Here is an 18,400-nt window from a genome sequence, read left to right on the forward strand (position 1 = left end):
CAACCTCCCTATATTCCTCAATGTAAACCCTAAATCTCTCTGCTTCTACTTTTTTTAGTGTTCGAAAACTCGATATTAATCGGATTGGAAATTTTATATGCAATTTTTTAACACAGGTCTTAATTTGTGTAGATGTAATGAACGTTTACATGTAGTACATATGAATTTTATTTTTGCATCATCGTTAAATGGTGTTCTTTCAACCACTTGAGTGAGCTCGGTATCAGTACCGGTACAGAAAATACTGGTACTGGAAAACCCAAAAATGGGTACCGGTTCCGAAGGCAAAACTTTGGGAAATAACGGTATCGTACTGATCCCGAAACCTCAAAACATTGGTACCGAATTGGTTCCAATGTACCGGTATTAAAATGTTTTATATAATTTTTCGAACCTACTAATTGGATTGGATTAATAAGTATATATTTTCAAATACTTCATAGGTTTTGACCTTTTTTGACCAAAATTTGACCGATTATAGGTGCCGATTAGTTCAAATCGCATCAGCAGACCAGTGTTATCAAGTGAACGGTGATTAATGCCGTCTAGAATTGATTTTCACACATTGTGATTGTTTGGCTATTTTTTGTGTTCTCATTGATAGGAATATGAACTGTTGGATTTTGTTTTGCTGCAGTTCATGTGGTAGGATTTGCACTCGGTACGGATGCTAGTGACGGTGGATTTGAGTTGCAGAGGAATTATGATTTGGAGTTGATGAACAAGAGACCAAGAGAGCAGCAGTTGTTTGGGAATAATAATGGGAATTCTCAGATATCGTCTATTGATTTCTTGCAGCAGCGATCGGTTTCAACTGGTTTAGGGTTGTCTCTTGACAATGGTAGATTGTGTTATGTTGTGGTCTCCGATCCATCATGGGTCGGGTCCGGTTTAGACGAATAGACAGAATTAGGAGATTAAGCTGTTTGAGTTTTGGCCAAGCCCAAAAGCTCTAATCAGGCCCAGTTTAGTTAAAGGGTCAAACCCTAATTGTCTAGTCTATATATTCTCTCATGTACTTGTAAGTTTGTATCACTCAATAATAAGAAAACCCTAGTTATCGACAGTGGACGTAGGTCATACACCGTGACCGAACCACTTAAATCCTTGTGTCTCTTTCGTTTATTCTTTCAGTTTTACTATTGTATTCGTGTTTGTGTGTGACTCCGAACCTAACAATTGGCATCAGAGCCTGGTTCTCGATTATACACACAGTTCCGCCGCCGCTGCTCCGCTGCTACAGTTCCACTGCCGCTGCTACAGTACCGCCGCCGCTACAGTACCGCCGCCGCCGCTACAGTACCGCGCCGCCGCCGCTGCTACAGTTCCGCCGCCGCTGATTAGGGTTCCGCAGCTGCTGGTTCGTTTTTTCTGATCAGTTTCCAGTCCTTTTATTCCTTGGGTAGTTTGGTTGTTTGCTGTAATCAAAACTCAGTTTGGATAATGGCTGAGGACGGAAAGATCAAGATTGAGAAGTTTGATGGTCAGGATTTTGGATGGTGGAAAATGCAAATTGAGGATTTGCTATGTCAGAAAGACTTAATGGAAGCACTAGAAGAGAGGAAACCGGAAAGTATGAAAGATGATGAGTGGAAGGTACTTGACAGAAAAGCCATAGTTGTTATTAGACTCTCACTAGCTAAGAATGTGGCATTCAATATTGTAAATGAAACTACCACGTATGGTCTTATGAAAGCCTTGTCAAATATGTATGAAAAGCCTTCTGCATCAAACAAGGTATTTCTGATTAGACAGCTAGTTAACACCAGAATGAAGGAAGGGGCATCTGTTACCTCTCATGTTAATGACTTCAACACTATTATTTCTCGTTTGTCTTCTGTTGATATCAAGTTTGATGATGAAGTTCAAGCGTTACTCTTGTTATCCTCGTTACCCGAAAGTTGGTCAGGGACTGTTACTGCAGTTAGTAGTTCTTCTGGGAATACTAAGCTTACTTTTGAAGGAGTCCGGGATTTGATTTTAGGGGAGGACATAAGAAGAAGGAATTCTGGTGAGACATCTAGTTCTATATTGAGCACCGAAGGGAGAAGTAGGAGAAGAGAGAAAGGTAATGGCAGGGGTAGGTCAAAGTCTAGAAGAAGAAGTCAGTCAAAGCCCAGAAAAGACATTGAGTGTTGGAATTGCAAAGAAATGGGGCATTTCAGAAACCAATGCCCTAACCCCTCAATTTCAAAAGAAAAGAAAGAATCTAAGAAGGAAGTTAATCTGGCCACCGGTTCAGATGATTCAGAAGGTTCAAAAGAGACTCTTATCTGCTGTGTTGAAGAATCAACAGATTCATGGATTATGGATTCTGGTGCATCTTTTCATGCCACTTATAGCACGAAGAAGATGAAGAATCTCCGAACAGGTAATTTTGGTAAAGTTCGTTTGGCTAATAATCATGCTGTTGATATCACGGGGATGGGGGATATTGAACTAAAAACTTCATTGGGCACCTCATGGACTCTAAAGGATGTTCGGGTCGTTCCTAGCCTTAGAAGAAAGCTAATTTCTGTTGGGCAGTTAGATGACCAAGGATATGATGTTATGTTTGGTGGGGGTCAATGGAAAGTTGTGAAAGGGAATCTTGTGATCGCCAGAGGTAAAAAGAAGGGCACTTTATACATGGTTGAAATTCCAGCTGATGGGGTAAATGCAGTGACCAGTGGACCGAGTCAGTCTAGTTTGTGGCACCAACGACTCGGCCACATGAGTGAAAAAGGGATGAAAATGCTCGTTGCTAGAGGAAAAATTCCAGAACTGAAGAAGGTTGAATCTGAATTTTGTGAACCATGTGTTTTCGGTAAAAAGAAGAAAGTATCTTTTGTGAAGACCGAAAAACAACCGAAAGCTCAGAAATTGGAGCTTATTCACTCTGACGTCTATGGACCAACTTCAGTCTCTTCTTTGGGAGGATCGCACTATTATGTCACCTTCATTGATGATTCGACACGCAAGGTATGGGTTTACTTTCTTAAAAATAAATCTGATGTTTTTGATACTTTTAAGAAATGGAAAACTGCTGTTGAATTGGAAACTGATTTGAAGGTGAAATGCTTGAAGTCGGATAACGGTGGTGAATACGTTAGCAAAGAATTCCGTGATTATTGTGAAGAGTACGGTATTCGGATGATCTTTACAGTCCCTGGCACTCCTCAACAAAATGGAGTGGCAGAACGAATGAACAGGACGTTAAATGAAAGGGCAAGAAGTATGAGACTTAATGCCGGGCTTCCAAAGACGTTCTGGGCAGATGCAGTTAACACTGCAGCTTATTTAATTAACCGGGGATTGTCAGTACCGCTGGGTTTCAAGACACCAGAAGAAGAGTGGAAAGGTAAAGCTGCAGATTATAAGCATTTGAAAGTCTTTGGGTGTAGCGCTTATGATCTAGTGAAAAATGACAAGCTTGATGCTAAAGCTAAAAAATATGTTTTCATTGGATATGGGTCAAACGAAATGGGCTACAGGCTTTGGGATTTAGAAAGCAGAAAAGTAGTCAGAAGCAAGCATGCAACTTTTAATGAGGCTGAGTTATACAAAGATAGAAACACTTCAAAATCAGGGGTTCAGAAAGAGCAGGTTGAATATGAAATTGATGCTCAGAAAAAGACAGTTGAGTCAGCTACCGAACCCGAGACAGAAACTGAAGAAACCACAGTTCCTGAATTTGAAGATGATGATATTGGTGGAAATGAAGAGTCAGAGGGAGTCTCTGACAGTGGGAGTTCAGAGTCTGAGGATGAACAGTCTCCACAAGAACCTGACCCGCCTCAGCACTGGGTTAGGAGGTCCACCAGAGTTTCTAAACAGCCGGTACGTTACAAACCTTCAGTTAATTATCTCCTTTTAACTGAAAATGGTGAGCCAGAGAGTTATTATGAAGCACTTAAGTTGAAAGATTCGCTCCAGTGGGAGCATGCTATGAAGGAGGAGATGAACTCTTTGAGTAAAAACCAGACATGGGTTTTAACCAAGTTTCCACCAGATAAAAGAGTTCTACAGAATAAATGGGTCTATAGAGTCAAAGAAGAACATGATGGGTCTAAACGATACAAAGCTCGTTTAGTGGTCAAGGGTTTCCAGCAAAAGAAGGGAATTGATTATAATGAAATATTCTCTCTAGTTGTGAAGATGACCACCATCAGATTGATCTTAAGTATTGTTGCTGCAGAAAATTTACATCTAGAGCAATTAGATGTTAAGACAGCATTTTTACATGGTGATCTTGACGAGGAGATCTATATGGCACAACCTGAGGGATTTCAGGTTGCCGGGAAAGAAAAATGGGTCTGCAAATTGAAGAAAAGCTTGTATGGTCTGAAGCAGGCACCTAGGCAATGGTACCTAAAGTTTGATGATTTTATGGTGAGAACTGGGTACAAGAAATGCGAGGCCGACCATTGCTGCTACTTAAAGAAGTTTAAAGGCTCATATATCATTCTACTTCTTTATGTAGATGATATGTTAATTGCAGGATCTGATATGAAGGAGATTCGCAAGTTGAAGAAACAGTTGTCTGATGAATTTGAGATGAAAGATCTTGGTCCAGCCAAAAAGATTTTGGGGATGAGTATATCCAGAAAGAAAGATGGCTCCATAACACTATCCCAAGAGAAATACATAGGGAAAGTGTTAGAAAGATTCAGGATAAATGATGAGAAGACTAAACCGAGAAACACACCTTTGGGAAGTCATTTCAAACTTACCAAAGACCAGTCTCCCAGAACAGAGGAAGAAAGAACAGAGATGGCTAAAGTTCCGTATGCATCTGCTGTTGGCAGTCTCATGTACGCCATGGTTTGTACACGGCCAGACATTGCTTATGCTGTCGGGGTAGTTAGTCGTTTTATGTCGGATCCGGGAAAGGAACGTTGGGAAGCGGTGAAATGGTTACTCAGATACTTAAAGGGTACTTCCAGTTTGGGGTTATGTTTTAAGGGGAAGGATACAATTCTCAGGGGTTATTCAGATGCTGATCTGGGTGGATGTAAGAAGACGTTTAAAAGCACTACTGGTTATGTTTTCACAGTTGGGGGAACAACAATATGTTGTATGTCCAGACTTCAGAAAAGTGTTGCTTTATCAACCACTGAGGCAGAATATATGGCAGCAGCCGAAGCAAGTAAAGAATTAGTATGGTTGAGAACTTTTCTTGAAGAGTTGGGAAAGAAACAGGCAGAGTTCTTCTTATATTGTGACAATGAGAGTGCAGTGAAACTTGCGAAGAATCCAGTCTATCATTCGAAGACTAAGCACATCGGGAGGAGATATCACTTTGTCAGAGATTTGATCAGTGATGGTGTTTTCAGTTTGAAAAATATCTCAGGTGCTAAGAATCCAGCAGATATGTTCACCAAGCCGGTGATACTGGATAAGCTGAAGCTGTGCAGAGCTTCAGCAGGCCTTCAGGAATAATGTTGAGAAGGCGAAGGGTAACTAGGAGGTGCAAAACTAGATGGGTTTTATTTTACATGTACAAGGCAATGCAGGTGAAGACATTTTACGTCTCCAAATGGGAGCAGGTTGAAATGTTTGACGCATCCAAGTGGTGGTTTAGAGAAGATGTCTCGAAGCCCAAGTGGGAGATTGTTATGTTGTGGTCTCCGATCCATCATGGGTCGGGTCCGGTTTAGACGAATAGACAGAATTAGGAGATTAAGCTGTTTGAGTTTTGGCCAAGCCCAAAAGCTCTAATCAGGCCCAGTTTAGTTAAAGGGTCAAACCCTAATTGTCTAGTCTATATATTCTCTCCTGTACTTGTAAGTTTGTATCACTCAATAATAAGAAAACCCTAGTTATCGACAGTGGACGTAGGTCATACACCGTGACCGAACCACTTAAATCCTTGTGTCTCTTTCGTTTATTCTTTCGGTTTTACTATTGTATTCGTGTTTGTGTGTGACTCCGAACCTAACAGATTGGTGTCATCTGGTGAGTCGTCTTTTGTTGCTGGGCTTGTGGAAGATGAACTTGAGCGTGAGTTGAGGAGACAAGATGCTGAGATTGATAGGTTCATGAAAATTCAGGTATGTTTTGTGTGTTAAAGAATCCATTTACGTGTTCAGTTAGATTTCATTACATCAGTTTAAAATGCCAATATTCTGTTAGGTGCAATCTTTTAATAGGGTATATAGTGTCATTGCATTATATATAAAGTTTTGAGGTTGAAGTCTTGAACCAAATTAGTCTTTGATAGTTATTTAACATATGACAACTGTGTGTTTTTCTTGTTTGAAATTAGACGACACTTTATTAGTGAATTTGATTTTAAGGAGGCTGTGGATTGAGTGTAGCACGCCTATGTAAAAGTCACCAACTTATTGCACATTGACTCATGATTTTTTATGATAAAGTTGCACTGATCTCTCTTAAAGTGCTTATAATTAAAGTAGGTTTTCCTTGACTAGCCGGTCTGCTCATTTTATTATTGTCAAGATTTACATCAGTTTCAATTTTATACAATCTAAAGCATTCGCAATGCTATTGTGGCATTTTCATAGGAATTATTAGTCTATTGCATGTAAGCTGATGTCACCAGTATTTAAATCTGACTGTTTAATTGCACCCGTTTAACTCGTATGCTAAAACTGAGTGTACTTTGTATCATCATTTCATCATCTCTGTAATTCATTATCCATTAATATATTATGGCATTCCAATCCATGTACTTATGAATGGGCCAATTTTGGGTTGTGACTCATGTTAAAAGGGTCAAATTAAAAAAAGAAGTTATAGTGTATTTCTAATGTAGACCATCCTCTTAAATTCCTTTTTGGAGTTGTGTGTTAAATATTGTTTTGTAATGATAATTAACACACAAATTATATTCACTGTTTAAAAATATGAGCAAATCAGCGTTTTTGTGTCAACTCAACCCGACCCTGCTCGCTTCAACTTTTATTTAAATTGACTGAACTCTTTATGAAACATGATCGTTCCCATCTTGTTACCTCTAATTATCCATTAAATAGGTTAGCTAAAACTAGGGGTGTAAATGAGCCAAACCGCTTGTGAGCTATTCCTGACTGGCTCATTAAAAGCTCGTATTAAACCAAGCTTAAATGAGCTCAAGCCCATGCTCAAGCCTATAAGCATGTTTAGTAGACAAGACCGAGCCCAGGCTTCACTTACCGAGTGACTCGTGAGCCTAATTGTGCTACAACAGTTTTGAGATTTTTAACGAACGAACATGGACAAACACAAACATGTTCATTTCCTTAACGAACTAACATGAACAAAAACACTTGTTTGTGTTTGTGTTCGGTTAAAGTTAAATGAAAGAACATGAACATGCCCTCGTTCATGTCCGTCCAGTTCGTTTACAGGCCTACCCAACATTGTTTCTCATACCAGCATTTTTCCTTATTGGCTTATTTATAAGCGAACTTTTACCGATTTGTTAATATATTTTTGTATCAAAAAGGCTGATAGACTCAGGCAAGCAATTATGGAAAAGGTACAAACAAACCAGCTTCAACTAATCTCACATGTACAAGACAAGTTCATCCAAAAACTTCGTGAAAAGGAAACCGAGGTTGAAAACATCAACAGAAAAAACATTGAACTCGAGTTACAAGTTGAACAATTCGCCATGGAAGCTGGCACTTGGCAGCAGCGGGCCAAACACAATGAAAACTTAATCACCACTTTGCAATATGATCTTGAACAAGTGTACAACAACAGCAAACACATCAAAGATGGTAAAGAAGGGTGTGGTGATAGTGAGGTAGATGACACCGCCTCGTGTTGCAATGGGCGCGCAATTGATTTTCATCTGCTATGCAAGAATAATACTGGGATGAAGGAGATGATGACGTGTAAGGCGTGTAAAGTGAACGAGGTTTGCATGCTTTTGTTGCCGTGTAAGCATCTTTGTTTGTGTAAAGAGTGTGAGAGTAAGGTTAGCATGTGCCCGTTGTGTCGGGGGTCGAAGTATATTGGTATGGAGGTTTATATGTAATGGGTTGTTTGTGGACGGATCGGTTTAGATGAATTTAAGGATTGTTGTATGGTTTACTTTAAATCTATGTGTATAGTGTTGATGTGTTTTGGTTGCAGATTTATAATACGCTACAATGCATGTAGACGTGGTACGATCGGAGACATTTTATTAACCTGTTGGCATCAGCCAAAACATGTGAAGGATTGTTTGGTTATAATTTACTTAAAAGTAACCGGTTTAATTATGAACGTATTGAATGAGTTTGTTTTTTTTATTTTGGACAGTCAAATGTGAAGAATTATGGTTTTTCTCAAGTAAAAGTGTAAAACACTCGATTGTTTTGCTATGATTTTAAATTCAGACAATTATTTTAGATTAAACTACATTTATCTTAATCATTTTTTCACTACACTATTTCTACCTGACTTCTTTAATCCCGAATTTTTTTTTTGCTGTTTTATGAATTGCTTTTTAATTATCTGTTTTTTTTTTAAATAAAGACGTATGAATTGCGAATTTAATAAATTAAGCCGTTTATATGACTTTTCTTTTAAATTAGTTTGTTAAAGTATAGTGGTCGGGCGACGGACTGGATTAGGCAACAAGTCAAAATAAGTTTGAATCAAACTCGGTTTGAGTAAGAACAATTTTTGAATGAAATGGGATCTATTCATAACGAATTATTTTGAAAAATTATCAATTTAGTTTTGGGTTTAAACGGTTCTAACCAAAATTTACCTGGGTTGTAAAATTAGTTTTGAATGGCTATGTATTTATAAATAGACCCAAAGTGTCGCCCAAACCGGCTAATACAAAGTCATCGTACATTTTTAACAATTTAAACATAAACAGTTATATAGTTAATAACATTATTTGTTGTATTCTTTTGAGAATACACGAGTTATTAAAAAAGGAAGCATATAAACAAAAAGAAAAAGCTAACATATAAAAAAATTATTATTAATTAATAATTATAAACATAAAGATAACACAATACACTTGGAGACTATATATTAGAGGAGGTAGAGACATTTGTACCTTCTTTGGTATTCAACAATAATTTCCTCAATTTACGATTTTCACGGTGAACATAAACGTCAATTTGAATACCTAATGTGAATTACAGATATTGTCATTTATGTTTGTATCAAATTTCACACATTGTCCTTTATGTTTAAAATTGATATGTTTTACCATTTACGTTTACAAATCCAACAACGGTTGTCCTTTAGCCCTAACCTAGTTAGTTTTTCTCGTTAAATCAGGGTCATGTGCATTACACGTGAGGGCAAATTTGTACTTTACCAAATTAATTAAAAATACATCGATATACGTCTCTTTCTTTCTTTCTTTAACCATAAATCCACACCACCAACCCACCATCCAACCACCGGTGACCACCACCATATTCTACCTCCGTCTCTCGATAAAAAAACACCCTCAAACCGTACACGTTTTCACCATTTTCAATTTCATTTTGCCACCTCTTTTCCCCCAAATCTTTAACAGAACCCCACATGGCTCCATTAAAGATTCACAATTTCCTTCTAATCCTCATAATATACTCATCAATTTCATGGAGAGTTAGAGGAGTGGGTCTTTTATTTGGACTATAAGAATCAATATTCTTCGTTGATCTTCTCCGTAATAGTACAATGTATAAATAGTACAATATGAAGAGAGATTACATGACATATCTAAGGTTATACAATCATTCCTAATAAGTATAAACAACTTAAAAATACAAAGATACACCAATAATAGTGACAACTAATTATTGGTTAACACTCCCGCAGTTTGAGTTGAAGGTTGACGAAGGCATTAACTGGACCGAAACCGTTGGAAGAGATGCTTCGGTAGACCCTTGGTGAATATATCGGCATATTGATAGTCGGCAGGAACGTGTAGGAATTTAATTGTACCAAGTCAAACCTTTTTTCGAACAATGTGGATATCGAGCTCGACGTGTTTAGTGCGTTGGTGTTGCACAATATTTTCCGAAAGGTATATGTCACACCCCGAAAATCTTAACTTATAACAGCGGAAGACTTAACTTAAGTCGTTCGTGTTATGACAGATGCCGATAGCCAATAACAATAGAACAAGAAATAAAAGATTAACTTTTATTTAATAAAATATTTATACATTATCAGAGTCTTATATACGTGCTATCGCACAGTTTATTAAAATCCCATTTTCAACTTTTTTCAAACACAAACCGCCCTCCTTTCCATGCCTCATCGAAACCTTTACTTACCTGAAAAGCATATTAAAATAACGTCAACACATATGTTGGTGAGTTCTCTTTATTAAAAATAACACACACACACACACATATATATATATAAATACACACACACATATATATACACATATATAAGTACATATATTATAATATAATGAAAATAACGCAATTGAAACTTCCATATAAATCATCATGAAAAATCATCATAAATATTGTTATACCAATATATCAAATAACACAAAAACGAATTTATATATCCAATATTTCCATAACATGGTTCAACAACCATTCTTTTTATCATAATCCATTACCATAAGCAATGGTGGTGGCCTTTCTTACTGTTCTTTTAACATGGTAATAATATTTTCCAACAATCGAACTTACCATAAAACGAAGCATTTTATCTTTTAAACAAATCGTACTGTTGTAGACGAGCAAATAATACAACAAGTGTATGACTATCAAAATTGATAACTCGATACCTACCATACTCAAAATATTCCCATTTTTAACCTAACACGATTGGAAATGGGGGACGTCACCCCGATAAATCTACCAATATTTCTGTGCCTATATTAATTCGTTTAACAGTTATTTAACCAATTGTTGACTCATCACACTTTTTACTCGGTTTGTACAATAAAATGTTTTATATAAACTTCAATAAAAATCGATAAAGAATATGTTTTTCCCTAAAATATAATAAAAACATTTCGAAAACGAGGGGTTGATAGAGAAACTCCTGGTTTAACGCTTTTTGTTCCAAAATCTCGCGTACTATATTAGTACACGTTTTGTTAATAAAAACTTGGTTTTGGTTTATAAAAATTCTTTCAGTTTGTTAATCCTAATCTAGTGTCCACACAACCACATAAACAATTAAGTTCCTATTAAGTTAACGAATACGTATAGTTCGGTTTTCGTTAACTATTATTTAAATAATTAAATAAATTAATAAACAATTAAAATATATAAATATAATAAAATATTTTAAGTTTCAGTTGCTGGAAAGTTTTAAGAAAATATTAATATATTATTTTTCTCAATTCTTGTCGGTTTTGTTGGTTTTGTCGGTTTTATGTTTAAAATGAACCGTTTGGTTTTTCGTATTAAATGAAACTTTTAAATCATGAAAAATACTTGTTAAATATATATTAGTCAAGTTTTATAAGTTACCTTGTAAAAATATATCGTTTTCATTTTCGTTAATATTTTCTTAAAAGAGCAACTTTTTAACGTTTTCGTGTCGGTTTTCGCGACACGAACCGTTTAGGACTAAGTTTTATCATCTTGTACTTTTCAGATATATTGACTTATGTTATATATAAGTACTTTACAAATTTCGGGGATCTCCGAAAACAGTCCCTAATAGTCGTGTCGGTTTACGTTTAAAAGCCGATTTTTCGACCGTTAAAGTTACCGACGAGTCAAATAAATCAAATAAAGTCCACACCAATTATATTATGAACTAATTACACATATAATAACACATAATCCATCATAAATTCCAGTTTTGATCACATACTCTCACAAGACACATTTAACTTAATTTTAAGTTCTTAGTTCATATTCTAAGTTTGTTAACAATGTTACTAATCAAGTTTGTTATTCTTATATGAAAAATTATTATATAACTTAAGAATCCAGATTTTTAACTTATTTTATGAGTTCACAATAAGTTAAAATATTACTTTTTAATAAAGTTCTTCTTATTCTATATTGGAAGAATCTAAGTTCATGATTCAAGTATGTCTTTTCTCAAAGAATCAAGTATTAGCTTTTTGATGATTTTATTCTTTACTATTATCAAATAATTCACATCACTCCTATCATCATAAATCTTTAACAAATCACTCAAATCACAAGATTATGTACTCTTATGAATTTTCTAAATGTTAATCTAACAAAGTTTCCTATTATAGTAACTTTCAACTTTTAATAATTCTAACTAATTCAATCTTTCAAATTTGATTAAGTATGAATCTAAGTTCATTTCATTCAACTAGTTTTATAGGGTTTCAAGCATCCTAAGTGTTCTATTCAAGTTTTATTCTTTCAATTTTCAATTCAACAAAGTTTCTATTTCTAGTAAGTGGTTTGCTAATCCAATCAATGTGCTAACTAATCCATTCTTTAATCATGCACCTTATCTTAGTTTAAAGTTGTAATTAATCACTTATTGAACACATTCATATCAAGTATTCATATCAAAATAAAAAAAAATTAACTTTTCATTAATTAAAGTTTCCTTTATTAGCAACTTTAACAATCTTTGTCAATCTGCAAGTATCAACTACTGGTTCTATGTGTTTATTGGCATGTACCCTATTTCATTTTCAATTATATTGTTCCATATCACCTATTGATTCATCATTCCATCCAAAATCCCTTAATTACTTCAAAATCTAGAAATCCCCAATTTTTCACTTATGAACAAATTCTTGTTTTGTTTACTTCTAACAACAATTTTCCAATAATTCAAGTCCATATTATCAAACTAATAATCAATAATTATCCTAAATCCATTCTAACATCAAACCATAACATCAAGTTTATTCAAGTTTGTATCAAACAATCAAAAGATCAACAACACTTAAAATCAAACTTAGCAAGCAATGCATGATCCTTTGGATGAATGTATGTGTTGGGTGTAGATTTTCTATCCTCAGGATGAGCTACGATTCAAGGATTTTGGGCTATCCTGTCAACGCTAATATTCCGAGGATGATATTTGACTAATTCAATTGTCCTATATTATTTTTATTTGTTTTGCAGATAAGATCACATGTTAAATATGCTAATATGAACGTGGACTTACAACGGCTAGTGCTTGAACTTCGTCAAATGGAACGTGGGCAAGCAACGGATTATGGAAGAAATAGTCTAGGGTTTCCGGATTATTCGGGATAACAGTTGTAACTTTATCGTATATAAACAAGCTGATAATATCACTAGAACACACACCTTCACTTACCTACTGGCATGCACTGTAACACTTAGCTTACGATCACTTATCAGCTCCATCATTTGTAACCACCATTTTATTATTAATAAGAGTGACCGTGATAGTTTTCACTGTCCAGGGGGTTTTTTGTGCCGGAGATTATCATAATCACGTACCAATTCGACCAAAGATTACGTTGTTAATCTTTGACTGAAGCAATTCGACCAAAGATTACACTGTTAATTTTTGACCGAGACAAGATTATCATAATCAAGGGTTTTTTCCCTCGTAATCACATCATTGTATTCAATCATTTTACCATTAAGCACCCCGCCTCACGCACTAATTTGATCAAAAGTTAGTTTGCTAATTTTTGACCGAAACAGTATGCATGTATAAATGAGTTTGATCTTCCCTCTTACACATACATACATACATACATACATACTGTTTTGGACAAAAATCTACTAAGGATCAAGTATCCAAATCTGTTAAGTGAGGTAAGGTGCTAACTCGATAATGACAAGTGTGCAATCGTAATATTGGTGAACACAAAGGTTTGATCACGAGGGAAAAAGCCCTTAACCAAGATAGTCTTACTTCGGTCAAAACTTATCAAGGTAATCTTTGGTCGAATCTCTTCAATCAAGGATTAACTAAGTAATCGTTGATTAAGTCCTTTCGATCAAGGATCAACAAGGTAACCTTTGGTCGATGAGTATGTGATTATCGTGATCTCCGGCACAAAAAACCCCCGGACGGTGAAAACTATCACCGTCAAGTTTATTAATGGTAAAAGGTATTACAATCGTTGTGGAGTATATGATCGAGATTACAACAATAAGCTAGTGAGTAGAGAGAGTAATTGTTTCTGCTCTAGAGTGTGTGTGATGGTACATGTGTTTCCTAATCGATCATAGCTCAAATAAATAAGAAAATATCACTAACAATATTTCCTAACTATCCGGAAGTCTTCCACTAGCCGCTCCACGACCTTTGACCACGTGCCAATAGCCATCCAGTAGCGAAATAGGTGGTAGACTGAGTCTTAGAGGCGTTGCACTTGATAAATATCTACCTTCATATAAGAAACAACCATTAAAAACACCAATTACTGAGGATCCTTGATCCTGGCATAGCTCTGGAACTCTTCAGAAGGATAATTGATCCAGATACGTCTTCAAGAATAACATATCCTCAGCACTCAGTTATTTGTGACTCAACAAGAAGTCTTATAAATCCGCCATTACCCCCACTAAACGTGTTACAACCATTTGACCACGTGATGCAGGTGCCTTGTAGCGAAATATATGGTATACCACATCCTATAGCCTTTATACCTATCAAACATTAACCTACACATGAGAAACAATCGTTAGTAATACCAATTGCTGAGGATCCTTGATCCTGACAGAATCTGGAACATATTCTAAGGATAACTGATCCAGAAATATGCCAAGATAACGTATCCACAGTGTCAAATTTTCGTGCCCTAACAATTGCCCCAAAATGGCGGTTGTGATAAGTTCACAGCTGTCATTTTGCCTTTGAAATCAAACTTCCTGCAAAAATAGATGAGATTTGACAAGCTAGATATAATTATCAAATCTCTATAGAGTTTCCTTGAGAACTTCCCTTCTGGCTATATATCCAACTCACCTTTTTTGGTCTTTAATTTGCTCCCTGCCTCACTAATTGCGATCGAAAGTCGTATCTCTTTTTCAGTCGTCAAAAATATGTATATCCCCAGATAACCTACGACCATTTTTTATTACTTTTGAGGTGGCCCCATGCTTCTTTTAGTGGGCCAGTGGATGATCCATCAATTAAAGAATACCTTTTCTTCTCGTGGTCACTGGACAAAACAAACAGAACATTTGTTATGTAATTTTGTAACTTCAAGATTCATATTAAATAATTCTCTTTTTTTTACTATTTTTAAATGTGTGTTATCATTTTTAAGTTAGACAATTTAGTCATGAGATGAACGACTAGTAATAGTGATAATCATAATAGTTCTATTCAACAATTCAGCCGTTGATCATAAATTTAATAATAGACTCCAATTTAGATGCTGTCTCTTGTAACTTTTTAAAATCAAAATATGAGCCACTTGAAATATTATTCAATAAAAACTAACTCAAAACAACTCAAATATGTAGGAAATATATTTTGGATATATATATATATATATATATATAGGGGTGGGATCTAGAGAGAACTAGAGAACTAGTAAAGAATTATTTTTAACTATTTTAAAAAAAATTATTTTTTGATTTTTTTTCTTTCCTCATTCTAATAAGATGATATTGACCCTAAAAAAACAAAAAAAACAACTTGTCGGTGTAGTACTGTAGTGCATATGTGCATTAATGCCTACTGCATATATACAATAGTGTTTTATTGCAATACAACACAATTGCATTATCCAATACACACTATTGAATATATGCAAATACGACACTAATAATTGTATGCAAAACAAATTATCGCATATATGTAATACAACACTAATGTACATATGCACTATATCGATTTTTTTTAATTTTTGTATATAATATAACACTATTGCAAATAAACAATACAAACAACTATATATATGCTATTCAACACTATTTCAAATATCAAAATGCACACTATTGCACATATGCATTATAAAAAAAGTCGGTGTATTGCATGTATGCATTACTCGTTAATTTTTTTTTATTTTTTTTGTTTTTTTTAGTTTTATTTTTCTGTGGTGAAGTATAACAACATATAAGAAGGATGAAAGAAAAAAAATTTTAAAAATATTTTTTTAATTAAATTAAAAATACTTCATTATTAGTTTTCTAGTTCTCTCCATAAAATGGAGTTCTCTCATGATCCTCTCCCTATATATATATATATATATATAATTTAGACCACATCAAAAGTTGTAACATTTCGGATTTTTCGTATTTGTATTCGTATTCGTTTACCTGACTCGGGATTGTAATTCGGATATTTCGTATTATTAAAAACTTGTATTTATTGGCATTAACTTTGTTTAACTTAGTTTACACTCTCATAACTTTCAAACTCGTCAAACAACTCTTAAAAACCCATAAAACGGCAAAAAATCGTGTTTTTAGAAGTACAGAGACTACTTTTGCCAAAAATCAATAAACTTAAGCCGCAAGATAAGTCATATGACGTTATAATGTGTTCAAATTCGTTCCCCTATGATTACAAACGAAATCCCTAGGTTATTATACCTGATTTTGTCATTAATTGATTATATCGTTTCCTGTTCGACCCCATTTACCAAATAAACGAACTCTGACTTTTATTATTATAACCAACCTATCAAGAAACCCAAAATACCTATGCAAACTCAGCCCCCACATCTAAAAAAATTATGCATAATGTTTCATGGTGTTTTCTTCAGGAATTTCATTATACGGTTTGACTTTTATGCTTCAAAACCCTTTGACTCGTGATTTCTCATTGTTCCATAATCTTTCCGGGTAAGTTTGCTTCATGAAAAAGTTTGTTTTTATCTAACTAACAAAATCACTCAATCAATTTTACTGATTGATGGGCTTTTGTCGGTCAATTGCTCGCCGGTCCATTTTAGGGCATAATAGTCAAAATATTTGACTATTCGATTTCTCTATCAAAATTAGCTTTCAGGCCAGAAGACTTTTATGTTTATTTTGAGATTTTGATTGTACTGACTAAAACCCAACTCCCGAATCGCAGTTCGAATTATGTTTAGTACCTGCTCGCTTATTTATTAAAAATATCATAACCAGAGTTCTATACATCCGTTTGGATTAATTCCATCGGCTATGTTCTTGATTTTTATTTTAACTCTTTTTTTATATGTCTCAGGTCTATTTGGATCAGAATACATGTGCTAACCTTTCTCATTTATTTTATCTCACGGTTTACTCGTTTAATTATCAAGGTAAGTAATCACTCCCATAAATTACAGATTTTAAACCTTTTGGGGAATTTATGCATACCATATTATATTAACCATAATACTATCTCAATTGCAAATCTCAAATATTGTGTTATTGATCAATTGAATGCTTACGTGTTATTTGTTTACTTGCTCATTTATTTGTTTATCGTATTCGGAGTGGTCCATCATAATCACATTAAAGTATGATCATACGCCGTCTCAGTAGCCAAAGCCCGCAAGGCAATGGTCAACCAACATAATTATTTGTATTTCTTTCATCTTAGTAGCCAAAGCACAATTCGCAAGGCAATGGTCAGGCGACACTAATGACATGCTTTCATTTAATTGTTGATACTCATTATATTGATTTCCATATTTCATATAATATATTTATTATAAAAAACTGGTGATTAGTTACTCAACATGTGTTGTTGACAAACTATCTTATTTTCACGCATATTGCATGATGTTTATCTTGGATGGTTGAAGTTATTAATAAACTTAATTTATTTGGCTTTTAGGTTATTAATAAAAATACAAGATGTTACTATTATATTTGTTTTGTCTTTATTTGTAATCTCTTTTGAATAATGTGTATGTGATTTGAATTTAATAAAATAATTAGATATTGTCACTAATATTGTATGTTAATGCCTGATGAGCTGTGAACCAACAGTTCATGTCCCGACATTTCCGCCGTAGGTTGGGGTGTGACATAAGTAAACTAGTATATTAAATCATAGATTCCAGTTGTACTGGGAAGAGCCAAAGTAACTGAAGAAAATCTGTTCAAGTAAGTTACTTAACTACTTTCAAAACTCTGATACATGCTCATAAAACTATTTGGACTGTGATTGATCATGTATTTGCATGATGCATTTGGTGTGGCACCCAAGGTGTTATATATATTATAGTAATCATTTTATTTCCCCGAGGGGACATGCACTTAATACAGTAGTAGACTAGTGTAAAGTCTGTATGTGCAAATATATAATGTTGACCCGACTTTAACGTGAAACAGACGGGTTATAATTATGGCATGACATGCAATAAGCTCATACTTGATCAATAAAATTATTTTAGTATCAGTTTATTAAATATGTCGGTTTATGTGACTCACCAGCCCTGTGCTGACGTATTTTTACCCGAACATGTTTTACAGGTTGATAAATAAGGGCATGGAGTTAGATGCTAAGTGTTGGAAAAGTTTAGACGTTTGATCCTATTACCATTATGTTTTGTATTATGTGTAATAGTTAGACATGTAACAAATTTTTTTAGTTTTTAAATAAGCTTACGTTTCCGTTGAAAGTCTGTGTTGATTGATCACTT

At 34.7% G+C, this 18,400-nt stretch overlaps 1 protein-coding gene across 1 annotated transcript; it reads left to right on the plus strand.

Moving 5' to 3' along the window:
- Nucleotides 1–265: 265 nt before the first annotated feature.
- LOC143620993 (uncharacterized) lies at nt 266–8,131 on the plus strand. The gene is made up of 6 exons (XM_077092536.1): nt 266–363; nt 482–531; nt 638–841; nt 4,556–5,003; nt 5,924–6,032; nt 7,430–8,131. The coding sequence occupies exons 1-6, from the start codon at nt 266–268 to the stop codon at nt 7,964–7,966; spliced, it is 1,446 nt and encodes a 481-aa protein (XP_076948651.1). The 3' UTR covers nt 7,967–8,131.
- The last annotated feature ends 10,269 nt before the right edge of the window (nt 8,132–18,400 follow it).

This window comes from Bidens hawaiensis, unplaced genomic scaffold, assembly GCF_021521415.1.
Source record: "Bidens hawaiensis isolate Kalapana, Puna unplaced genomic scaffold, B.hawaiensis_p1.1 tig00002759_1, whole genome shotgun sequence".
Lineage (NCBI taxonomy): Eukaryota > Viridiplantae > Streptophyta > Magnoliopsida > Asterales > Asteraceae > Bidens > Bidens hawaiensis.

Excerpts from the sequence above, each read along its gene's own strand:
- LOC143620993 (XM_077092536.1), top strand. The coding sequence starts at position 266 with ATGGGTACCGGTTCCGAAGGCAAAACTTTGGGAAATAACGGTATCGTA. Across the intron at positions 364-481 it reads GAATTGGTTCCAATGTACCG|GTGCCGATTAGTTCAAATCG; the intron begins GTATTAAAATGT and ends GACCGATTATAG. Across the intron at positions 6,033-7,429 it reads ATAGGTTCATGAAAATTCAG|GCTGATAGACTCAGGCAAGC; the intron begins GTATGTTTTGTG and ends TGTATCAAAAAG.